General features: G+C 45.2%; 1 protein-coding gene across 2 annotated transcripts; it reads right to left on the bottom strand.

Moving 5' to 3' along the window:
* Nucleotides 1–185: 185 nt before the first annotated feature.
* LOC118385161 (transmembrane protein 88-like) lies at nt 186–11,770 on the bottom strand. 2 transcript variants are annotated; one of them, XM_035772062.2, is made up of 4 exons: nt 11,558–11,770; nt 9,947–10,093; nt 1,719–2,104; nt 186–1,309 (listed from the first exon to the last, which is right to left on the bottom strand). In XM_035772062.2, the coding sequence occupies exons 2-4, from the start codon at nt 10,029–10,031 to the stop codon at nt 1,031–1,033; spliced, it is 750 nt and encodes a 249-aa protein (XP_035627955.1). In that variant the 5' UTR covers nt 10,032–10,093; nt 11,558–11,770; the 3' UTR covers nt 186–1,030. The 2 variants fall into 2 exon arrangements, with proteins under 2 accessions (XP_035627955.1, XP_035627956.1); XM_035772063.2 differs by lacking the exon at nt 9,947–10,093.
* Between the last annotated feature and the right edge of the window lie 847 nt (nt 11,771–12,617).

Below are 12,617 nucleotides of genomic sequence, written 5' to 3' on the forward strand. Positions count from 1 at the left end.
TTTTAGTTAGTTCTACTACCAACAACAAGCTACTGCAAAATGTAGTTAAAAATGTAAATACATGTATTTCACTACTCCCCAACACTATTCCCTTTTTAACTGTTAAACAAGGACATGGTGATCCAATTGGCAAGGGATGCAATGTTAGTCAGTCAAGATGATGTGTTTACCCACACTATGTAAAACATTTTATTGTATCTCCACATGGTAAAATTTTCTACAAATGTCATCATTCTATTCAAGCCAGACAAGTGAATACAAGCAAACCCTTCCAGTTACTGAGTGAAGTTATGCTATAAAAGCGTTTTCATTCTGTATAACATATTTCTATGATGTTCTTGCTTGGAATTAATATGTAATTAAAACTTTGATTAAAGAGTCAACATTTGACAGCTGCCATATGGCATCAGAGAGATAGTAGCCTTGGTAATCCACAGGTTTGTGAGGTGATGTAATGGCAGTTGGAATCTCGTGCTCCACTAGAGGGAGATGTTGTCATTTCATGCCAGAGAGAAACTGATACACTTGTAGTTATTTCTAGAAGACAAAACACCTTTTCTGATATAATGGAAATATTTGATTCTAAACAAACATAATTTATTAATAGTACAGGATAATTCAACATAAAAAACAAACATAATAACAAATTATTGCAGTGTAGTTAAGGTGGTATTTCATAGTACTTCATGTAGCATACTTGTATTTTTACAGCTTCACCTTTGCTCTCTGCAATCTACAAACCAGTGTATTGTAAGATCCACCTCCACACCACCACCCCCCCAAGACTCATAGGCATATTATAACTGTGTCCATAAACATAATCTCCACGAGTCCACACCTCAACTTTTCCTACTACCCTCATGCCCTGTTTTTCCTTCACATTTCTTCCCTCCCTGCTCAAGGTAGAAGTTGCCTCTATTTACAGATCTAGGATCAGATTACTTGATCCCCAATCCTAACCTTAACCTTAAGAGGGAAGAAAATGTTATCTGACCCTGCATCAGTGGATAGGGTCAACATATCCCTCCCCTCACACCCACACACTGCCTTTGCCCTCCCCCTCTGAGGCCCCATGCTGGCCGCAGAAGCCTCCTCCACGTTGGCGCGAGGCAGGCAGGTTCTTGTAGACGGCCCTGCTGTAGGGGATGAAACAGAGGCCCAGCTGGAGGTGGCGGGCCAGGCGACAGTAGGCAGCCAGAGCCAGGACCAGGAGGGGGGTGACCAGGATGAAGCCCACCACCAGCAGGGCCACACAGCCACCATCATCCAGCAGGTCTGAACAGTACAGGGACGTGCCATTGGGTTGCACCTGGGGACGAGAGGGACGAGAAATGGTTAATGGTGTGAAACCATCTAATACACACACACACACACACACGCACGCACGCACGCACGCACGCACGCACGCACGCACGCACGCACGCACACGCACGCACGCACGCACGCACGCACGCACGCACGCACACACACACACACACACACACACACACACACACACACACACACACACACACACACACACACACACACACACACACACACACACACACACACACACACACACACACACACACACACACACACTTTAAAACTACTCATTATGTGTCACACAGCAATGCTCAGGTCAGGACTCATGCTCTCTCTCCCTGTTTGTTTCTGACTCTCACCTCTATCTCTTTCTGGCACACACAGACTTTCTTCCTGGATGTCAGTCTTACCGTAGAGTGACATAGGAAGCCAAACACAACCATGACCAGCGCTGGGGTCATGATGGTGCCGAACACGATACTGACCAGCGTACTGTTGACCAGCGCGATGATCAGGTTCTGAGCCGTCACCAGTACTGAGCACGCCCAGCAGTCCAGAGAGCCTCTCAGCTCCAGAGGGGCGTCCGTAGCCCCCGCCACGCTGCCCGCTACTGAGTACGGGGGTGGCACCACCACCCCTGACCCCCCTGTGGGCGACCCTGGCACAGAGGTCACAGAGCCTGTGTTCTGGAGGTGGAATTGCAGTGAAGACGGAGGTTCCCCATTGTTAATGTGATGCAGCTGGGTGATGCCGTTCTCCAGGGTCCGGTTCCTCGGCAGACTCATCCTCCCTAGGCCTTTGGGAAACAAAATGATTAGTGTTATTAATTCAGTAATTTATGTGTCTGTCATACAATTTCATAATCATCATTACTAGTGGTAGTGCAGTTAATTATGGGCCAAGTGGTATAGCGCAGGCCTGTTACTGCTCTTCTGTTAGGGAGCCTTATAGTGCTTGCAGTTACAGTGCCTTCAGAAAGTACTCACACCCCTTTACTTTTTCCACATTTTGTTGTTTTACAAAGTGGGATTCAAATGGATTTAATTGTCATCTTTTGTCAATGATCTACAGAAAATACTCTGTAATGTCAAAGTGGAAGAACATTTTTAATATTTGTATCAAAAAATATATGGAAATAAAACATGACTATTTCTTGATTAAGGATCAACCCCCTGAGTCAATACATCTGAGAATCACATTTGGCAGTGATTACAGCTGTGAGTCTTTCTGGGTAAGTGTCACGCCCTGGTCGAAGTAATGTATGTTTGTCTTCATTTATTTGGTCAGGCCAGGGTGTGACATGGGTTATTGTGGTGCGTTTTTGTCATGGGGTTTTTGTGGGGTGTCTAGCATAGTCTATGGCTGCCTGAGGCGGTTCTCAATAAGAGTCAGGTGATTATCGTTGTCTCTGATTGGGAACCATATTTAGGCAGCCATATTCTTTGAGTATTTTGTGGGTGATTGTTCCTGTCTCTGTGTCGTTTCACCAGATAGGCTCGGTCACTTTGGTTTTTCTTTTTTCCTTGTTTTGGAAGAGAAGAGAACGAGCACCATTCTCCTTGCGGAGATGGTGCTAAATACATCAACACGGTCGGTCCCTGGGATTGGGCTGGCCAACACGATTCGGTTTGCTTGGAAGGAAAAGGAGTTGGAGCCTTTAGGACGGGAATCTTTTGGAAGGATAATATTGATGGGGATTCTAAAGCTGACGGTGAAGGACATGTTTTGTTTCCAAGGCAACTCGTTGGAGGGAGCATACGACGTGGCACTATATACAGAGGAAAAACACAATGATATCCTGAGAAGGGCAAGAGCAGTGGGAGGTGAGAGGCCGATGTGCCACTACGAAATAACAAGCCTGGCGAAGAATAACTTTAGGGTTGTAACTGTCAACATTTACAACCCTTACGTTAAGGACGAAGAGGTGAGGGCTTTTCTGGGGAGATACATGGATAACGTCTCCTCAGCAAGGCACCTCAAAGACTCCCTTGGGTTTTGGAATGGGAGGAGAGGCTTCCAGGCCCTCCTCTGAGAGGACCCAAAGGGACATGGTGGCTACCTCCATCCTCCTGCTATGTTCTCCCTAGGGGCTGACAGGGGGACGTTGTTTTATGCACGTCAGCCCCCATTTTGCAGGCGCTGTATGGCCTACGGTCACATATTCGCCTCGTGCAGTACAAGAAAATGCAGATTTTGTGCATCTGAGGATCACGAGGCGAGGGATTGTGACAAGCCTAAGACGTGCCACGGGTGTGGCTCGTCATCACACCTGTGGCGGGGGTGCCCGGCCCGTCAGAGGTCATATGCATCTGTTTTTTTTTCTGTCTGGGTTTAGAATTTGAGTGTATTACATGTTTTATTTTTTCATGGAGTCTAATTTTACTTTTGTTAGTTTAAATGTAAGGGGTTTAAGGGATTTTGTTAAGAGGAGGGCGGTTTTTAGTTATTTGGAGGGTGTGGGGTTTGATTTTTGTTTTTTACAGGAGGTTCACCTGAGGGATGGAGGGGATGTTAGTAGGTTTAAGAGGGAGTGGGACAAGGGGGAGTCGGTTTGGGGTGTTGGGGGGGTGCACTTATCAGGGGTAGGGATTTTGTGTGGGCACAGGGAGGTAAAAGTGGAGGATTATTTTGTGGTAATGCAGGGGAGGGTTATAGGGGTGGATGTCACGATAAGGGAGTGTAAATTTAGATTAGTGGTGGTGTATGGGCCACAGGTGGTGGCAGACAGGAGGGAGATGGTGGACTGTCTGACGCCCCTGTGTGTCACAAATAGGAAATTAGTGATAGGGGGAGATTTTAATACAGATTGAGGAAGAGGGGGGGATAGCAGTGCAGGCGCCATTGCCAGGCTAATGGCTTGCCATGGTCTGGTAGATGGTGGTCTGCACACTACTCCGAAAATGGACGGTCCTACATGGCGAAACTACAGGGGGGTTGAGCGGAGGCTCGACTATATTTTTGTACCCAGATCTTTGGGTAAGTTGTCTGGGCGGCTGTTGCCTGTTTTCTTTTCGGATCACGACGGGGTGCTCCTGCAGGTGGGGTCGCCAGTCTGCCTCTTTGGTACATTTAATGGTAGCAGCGCTAGATCAGGCGAAAGCCTTTGATCGCGTGAATAGATCATTTTTATTCAGAGTGTTAGGTCGATTAGGATTTGGGGAGAAGTTCATAGGATGGATTCGTACATTATATGTCGGAGCGGGGTGCCGAGTTAGTGTAAATAGTCACTTGGGTGACGTTTTTGACCTCTCGTCTGGGGTCAGGCAGGGGTGCCCACTCTCGGCTCTCCTCTTTGTTCTGTACATGGAGCCTCTGGGGGCTACCATTAGGGCAGACACAGGGGTGGAAGGCTTGTTGATCCCTGGAAGTGGTGGGCTGCGTGTTAAGATGACGCAGTACGCCGACGACACTTCCTTGCTGCTGTGCAAGGATTCGTGCCTGACAAGGTCCCTTGCCATCTTTGGGGATTTCACACGAGCGTCGGGAGCAGTTCTGAACCATGCAAAGTCTTCCGTCAAGTTTTTCGGAAGATGACGCGGTAGAACGGATGTGCCTGGGGGGTTATCTCTCTGTGAGGGGGCCCTGAGGATTCTCGGGGTCCATTTTGAGACCTCCGGCTCAGCGACTCTAAACTGGAACATGCGTATCGCAGTGGTACAGAGGAAGCTAGCAATGTGGAAGGCTAGGTATTTGTCTTTTATGGGCAAAGTCCTGGTCCTAAAGGTGGATGTGTTGCCGTCTCTTTTGTATTTGGCATACATCTACCCATTGCCGGCTTGTCTGAGGAGGCCTCTAGTGAGGCTTGTGTTTCAGTTCATGTGGAGTGGCAGGTGCGAGTGGGTCGCCAGGGCATGCATGATCTGTCCCATCGGGGAGGGAGGTAGGGGGGTACCACATTTCACCCTCAAGCTGGACACAATTTTTGTTTCTTTCTTGTTAACGGAGCTTGCTCATCCAGTGATACACCCGTCCGGTTACCTCCTGCGGGTGTTCTTCTCGTATCAGGCGAGAAGCGTAATGGTGTGGTCTAACACGGGTACTCGGGCGGAACAGCTGCCGTGGCACTTTGGTCATGCGGCCAAGTCGCTGCGTGAGCACCCTGAGGTTGAAGTTGCCCGAGTAGGTTTAGATCACAGGCACCTGTACGAGGAGGTCAGAAAGGCAGGGAGTCCGGCGCCTGTAGCGGGCATCTCGGAAGTGGTCTGGGAGGGAGTGCAGGTGCGGGGTCTGGACAACAGGCTCAAGGACCTGAATTGGTTGAGCCTCCATAAGTGCTTGCCGGTACGTTCCATCATGTACCGGTATAGTTTGGTGCAATCCCCCACCTGTCCAAGATCCTCTTGTGGCAGGGAGGAGACTGTGCACCATGTCTTTTGGGACTGTGCCTTTGCCGGAGTAGTATGGGCTAGGGCACGGGTGTTGTTAGGTTTGGTAAGGGGGGATTTTGTATTGACGTGGGCCAGGTTAGAGAGAGGTGTAGGGAGAGCGAGAGGGACGGATAGGGACAGGTTTCTGCTCTGGCTTCTCATGAGTCTCTTTAAACGGGGGCTGTGGGAAGCCAGGCAGAACATGGTGACGACAGGGAGAGATTGGGGGGTGGAAGGGATAGTGAGGAGGGTGGAAGGAGATTTGAGGGGGAGGATGAAGAGGGAGGAGAGGAAGTGGGGGCAGCATGCTGCATGCACATTATTATTAAAACAATTTGAGCATACCTATAACATGATGCAGCCACCACCATGTTTGAAAATGTGAAGAGTGGTACTCAGTGATGTGTTATGTTTAGGGCAAATCCAACACAACGCTTTGTATTCAGTGCATAAAGTTCCTTTCTTTGCCACATTTTTTTGCAGTTTTACTTTAATGCCTTATTGCAAAGCGGATGCATGTTTTCTTCTGTACAGGCTTCCTTTTCACTCTGTCAATTAGGTTAGTATTGTGGAGTAACTACAATGTTGTTGTTCCATCCTCAGTTTTTTCCTATCACAGCCATTAAACTCTGTAACTGTTTCAACATCTACGTCATGGTGAAATCCCTGAGAGGTTTCCTTCCTCTCCGGCAACTGAGTTAGGAAGGCCACCTGTATCTTTGTAGTGACTGGGTCTATTGATACACCATCCAAAGTTTAATTAATAACTTCATCATGCTCAAACGGATATTCAATGTCAGCTTTTTTTTAAACCCATCTACCAATAGCAGCCCTTCTTTGTGAGGCATTGGAAAACCTCCCTGGTCTTTGTGGTTGAATCTGTTTGAAATTCACTGTTCAACTGAGGGACCTTACAGATAATTATGTGTGTGTGGTACAGAGATGAGGTCATTCAAAAATCATGGTAAACACTATTATTGCACACAGAGAGAGTTCATGCAACTTTGTATATGACTTGTTAAGCACATTTTTACTCCTGAACTTATTTAGGCTTGCCATAACAAAGGGGATGAATTCTTATTGACTCAAGACATTTCATCTTTACATTTCTAATTCATTTGTAAAAATGTTTAAAAACACAATTCCACTTTGACATTATGGGGTATTGTGTGTAGGCCTGCGACACAACATCTCAATTTAATCCATTTTAAATTCAGGCTGTAACACATCAAAATGTGGAAAAAGTCAAAGGGTATGAATACTTTCTGAAGGCACTGTACAGTCATGGCAAAAAGTTAATAATAATTTCTGTGTAATTAATTTCATTGGTGAGAATGTCTCAGATGACAACCGAACTGACACCATATTCATTAAGTACCACCGCATATGTTTCATTGGTCGGATTACCAGAATGTAGTTCATTTCCCCCCACCTTCTGATGTTCCCAGAATCTCTATGTTAACCAAGGGGTTTGCAAATGTAACATCAGTAGGGTTGAGAGAGGAAAAAGGGGGGAAGAGGTATTTATGACTGTCATAAACCTACCTCCAGGCCAACGTCATGACACAACCATTTATCGGATCATCAGGAACTTCAAGGAGAGCTGTTCAATTGTTGTGAAGAAGGCTTCAGGGCACCCAAGAAAGTTCAGCAAGCGCCAGGACCGTAAAGTTGATTCAGCTGTGAGATCAGGGCACCACCAGTACAGAGCTTGCTCAGGAAGGGCAGCAGGCAGGTGTGAGTGCATCTGCACACACAGTGAAGCAAATACTTGTGGAGGATGGCCTGGTGTCAAGAAGGGCAGCAAAGAAGCCACTTCTCTCCAGGAAAAACATCAGGGACAGACTGATATTCTGCAAAAGGTACAGGGATTGGACTGCTGAGGACTGGGGTAGTCATTTTCTCTGATGAATCCCCTTTCCGATTGTTTGGGGCAACCGGAAAAAAACTTTTCCGGAGAAGACAAGGTGAGCTCTACCATCAGTCCTGTGTCATGCCAACAGTAAAGCATCCTGAGGCCATTCATGTGTGGGGTTGCTTCTCAGCCAAGGGAGTGGGCTCACTCACAATTCTGCCTAAGAACACAGCCATGAATAAAAAATGGTACCAACACATCCTCCGAGAGCAACTTCTCCCAACCATCCAGGAACAGTTTGGTGACGAACAATTCCTTTTCCAGCATGATGGAACACCTTGACATAAGCTAAAGTGATAACTAAGTGGCTCGGGGAACAAAACATTGATATTTTGGGTCCATGGCCAGGAAACTCCCAGACCTTAATCCCATTGAGAACTTGTGGTCAATCCTCAAGAGGCGGGCGGACAAACAAAACCCCACAAATGCTGACAAACTCCAAGCATTGATTATGAAAGAATGGGCTGTCAGGGCGGATTGCAGAGGACTTGAAAACGAAGGGTCAACACTGCAAATATTGACTCTTTGCATCAACTTCATGTAATTGTGAATAAAAGCCTTTGACAGGTATGAAATGCTTGTAATTATACTTCAGAACTCCATAGTAACATCTGACAAAAATATCTAAAGACACTGAAGCAGCAAACTATGTGTCATTCTAAAAACCTTTGGCCACGACAGTAGATAGATGGGAGCCTGATAATGGATCCCCTTTACACACAGGAATCTGTTTGGCATGCCCCTATTTCAATAATAGATTGAAAAAAAGCCTCTGAATGTCATTGCATTAAAGTGAGGGTAGCTAAGTTTCCTAAAGTACAGTGGTGAGAGGTGCAGAAAGTAAACACAGATAACTACACAACTCTGGTAGGGAGGAAATGGACTTCCCTTGGCCCCACCCCCAGTCTCCTGGATGACTACAGACGCAGAACAATGAGACACCCCCCCCCCACCCTCTTCAAAACCCCCATCTAAGAAACCTTCTTCCGCTAATTTTAAACGTCAACATCCTTTTGTTGATTGGATTTTAACTGAAAACTGATCATTGTAATTATTATTTCATTTATTTCACCAAACTTTCATAAATGTTCAGTTGACTTTAGCAGTGGAGTGGGACCTCAGGCACAATGTGTCATGGTCACATGTCCTCAGATTACATCTGATACTATAACTGTTGTAATTAAGATGAATGTAGCATGTGCAGGTTTGACCAGCATGTATAACCTCTCATAGAACATCATGGGAAAAAGGGTTCATGGATTGAAATTGTCACGTCCTGACCTTAGTTCCCTTTTTATGTCTCTATTTTAGTTTGGTCAGGGCGTGAGTTGGGGTGGCATTCTATGTTTTGTTCTGTGCGTTATATTTCTGTGTTTGGCCTGGTATGGTTCCCAATCAGAGGCAGCTGTCTAGAACCATACTTAGGTAGCCTGTTCCCACCTGTGTTTGTGGGTAGTTGTTTTCCGTTTCAGTGTTTGCACCATACGGGACTGTTTCGGTTTTCATTTATTCTTTTGTTCTTTTGTATTTAGTGTTTAGTTAATTAAATGAAATATGAACATGTACCATGCTGCACCTTGGCCCTCACCTTCTTCCACCAACGGCCGTTACAGAAATAGTTACTTTTCCATTCAGTCTTCATATGTACCAAGCAAAGAAGGGGATGTATTAAAATCCTTCCAATAAAGTATTTTTTAATTTCTAAATTTAATTAGGCAAGTCAGTTAAAACCTGTCTAGGAAAGGCGTTCTGCTAGCAGAACCCCACGACAACATTTTTTTAGAAACATGTAACTTTCACACATTAACAAGTCCAATACAGCAAATGAAAGATAAACATCTTGTTAATCTACCCATGGTGTCCGATTTCAAAAAAGATTTACAGCGAAAGCACAAAATATGATTATGTTAGCTCATAGCCAAGTCAAAAAAACACACAGCCATTTTTCCAGCCAAAGATAGGAGTCACAAAAAGCAGAAATATAGATAAAATGAATCACTAACCTTTGATGATCTTCATCAGATGACACTCATAGGACATCATGTTACACAATACATGTATGTTTTGTTCGATAATGTGCATATTTATATCAAAAATCTCAGTTTACATTGACGCGTTACGTGCAGTAATGTTTTGATTCCAAAACATCCGGTGATTTTGCAGAAATACTCATAATAAACATTGATAAAAGATGCAAGTGTTATTCACAGAATTAAAGATAGACTTATCCTCTATGCAACCCCTGTGTCAGGGCACTCAGTACCCAATTCAGTCAAAGAAAACTCCGCCATTTTGGAGTCAACATTAGTTCGAAAAAACACTATAAACACTATAGAAACACTAAATATTCACCTACCTTTGATGATCTTCATCAGAAGGCACTCCCAGGAATCCCAGTTTGACAATAAATTTGTTCCACAAAGTTCCATAGAGCCCATCATTTAGCCACTTGTTATTAGCGTGTTCAGACCAGTAATCCATCTTCATGAGGCGCGAGCACTTCCTCCAGACAAAAAGTCAAAACATTCCGTTACAGATCGTAGAAACAAGTCAAATGATGTATGCAATCAATCTTTAGGATGTTTTTAACTTAAATCATCAATAAGGTTCTAACCGGAGAATTGCATTGTCTGAAGAAAAGCATTGGAACGAGAGCAAACTCTGTTCGCGCGTCATGAGATTGAGGCTCTCGGCCAGACCACTCACTAAAATAGTTCTTATGAGCCCCTCCTTTATAGTAGAATCCTAAAATTAGTATCTGAAGACTGTGACATCTAGAGAAGACAGGCTATGTGCACACTGCCCACAAAATAAGGTGGAAACTGAGCTGCACTTCCTAACCTCCTGTCCAATGTATGACCATATTAGAGACACATATTTCCCTCAGATTACACAGATTCACAAAGAATTCGAAAACAAACCCAATTTTGATAAACTCCCATATCTATTATGGGTGAAATTCCACAGTGTGCAATCACAGCAGCAAGATTTGTGACCTGTTGCCACAACAAAAGGGCAACCAGTGAAGAACAAACACCATTGTAAATACAACCCATATTTATGCTTATTTATTTTCCCTTGTGTATCCTTAACCATTTTTACATCGTTGCAACACGATATATATACGTAATATGACATCTGTAATGTCTTTAGTGTTTTGAAACTTCTGTATGTGTAATGTTTACTGTAAATTGTTTATTTAACTTTTGTATATTATCTACCTCACTTGCTTTGGCAATGTTAACACATGTTTCCCATGCCAATAAAGCCCCTTGAATTGAATTGATATCTAGTGGAAGCCCTAGGAAGTGCAAGCACATTCATATCTAACAGGGATTTCAATAGGCACTGTTTTGAAAATCGATTTCTCACTTCCTGTTTGGATTTCTTCTCAGGTTTGTCTGCCATATGAGTTTTGTTATACTCACAGACATCATTCAAACAGTTTTAGAAACTTCAGAGTGATTTCCATCCAATACTAATAATAATATGCATATATTAGCATCTGGGACAGAGTAGGAGGTAGTTCAGTTTGGGCACGCTATTCATCCAAAAGTGAAAATGCTGCCCCCTATTCCAAAAAAAGATGACCTACCCCAGCCAAACCCTAACTCAGACGACACTGGGCCAAATGTGCACCGCCCCATGGGACTCCCGATCACAACCGGTTGTGATACAGCCTGGAATAGAACCAGGGTCTGTAGTGACGCCTCCAGCACTGAGGTGCAGTGCCTTAGACTGCTGCGCCACTCATGAGCCCAGAAGGTTAGTCAACGTCTTGGTAATACAATACAAAATGCTAAACTTCTCATCACACCCAAACTTCAATTGAACATGCTCTAGAAGCAATAACCCTATGAGCTGGAAAAAAGTTGACTATGATCTTTGTTAGGATGTTTAGTTTGAGTTTCCATGTCCCTCCATCCCTGGACACCCATAGCGATTACAATGAGATGTGTTTACTCACTGTGTGATTGGTGGAGCAGTTCTGAGGATTTGTCTCACTGTCTCTCAACTCTCACAGTAGCAGTAAGAGAAGATGTGAATACACTCTATTCTTTAACCTGTCTTCCTTCTCTGAGAATGGAGAAGAAGAGGTAGGTCTCCACCACATGAACATCCAGATCCTGAGGTCAGACTGATGACATTGACCAGGTGGAGGTTTATACCCTGATGATGAGAGTTTAGACATTTACATTACATTTACATTTAAGTCATTTAGCAGACGCTCTTATCCAGAGCGACTTACAAATTGGTGCATTCACCTTATGACATCCAGTGGAACAGCCACTTTACAATAGTGCATCTAAATCTTTTAGGGGGGGGGGTGAGAAGGATTACTTATCCTATCCTAGGTATTCCTTAAAGAGGTGGGGTTTCAGGTGTCTCCGGAAGGTGGTGATTGACTCCGCTGTCCTGGCGTCGTGAGGGAGTTTGTTCCACCATTGGGGGGGCCAGAGCAGCGAACAGTTTTGACTGGGCTGAGCGGGAACTGTACTTCCTCAGTGGTAGGGAGGCGAGCAGGCCAGAGGTGGATGAACGCAGTGCCCTTGTTTGGGTGTAGGGCCTGATCAGAGCCTGGAGGTACTGAGGTGCCGTTCCCCTCACAGCTCCGTAGGCAAGCACCATGGTCTTGTAGCGGATGCGAGCTTCAACTGGAAGCCAGTGGAGAGAGCGGAGGAGCGGGGTGACGTGAGAGAACTTGGGAAGGTTGAACACCAGACGGGCTGCGGCGTTCTGGATGAGTTGTAGGGGTTTAATGGCACAGGCAGGGAGCCCAGCCAACAGCGAGTTGCAGTAATCCAGACGGGAGATGACAAGTGCCTGGATTAGGACCTGCGCCGCTTCCTGTGTCAGGCAGGGTCGTACTCTGCGGATGTTGTAGAGCATGAACCTACAGGAACGGGCCACCGCCTTGATGTTAGTTGAGAACGACAGGGTGTTGTCCAGGATCACGCCAAGGTTCTTAGCACTCTGGGAGGAGGACACAATGGAGTTGTCAACCGTGATGGCGAGATCATGGAACG

This window comes from Oncorhynchus keta, chromosome 6 (assembly GCF_023373465.1).
Source record: "Oncorhynchus keta strain PuntledgeMale-10-30-2019 chromosome 6, Oket_V2, whole genome shotgun sequence".
NCBI classification, from domain to species: domain Eukaryota; kingdom Metazoa; phylum Chordata; class Actinopteri; order Salmoniformes; family Salmonidae; genus Oncorhynchus; species Oncorhynchus keta.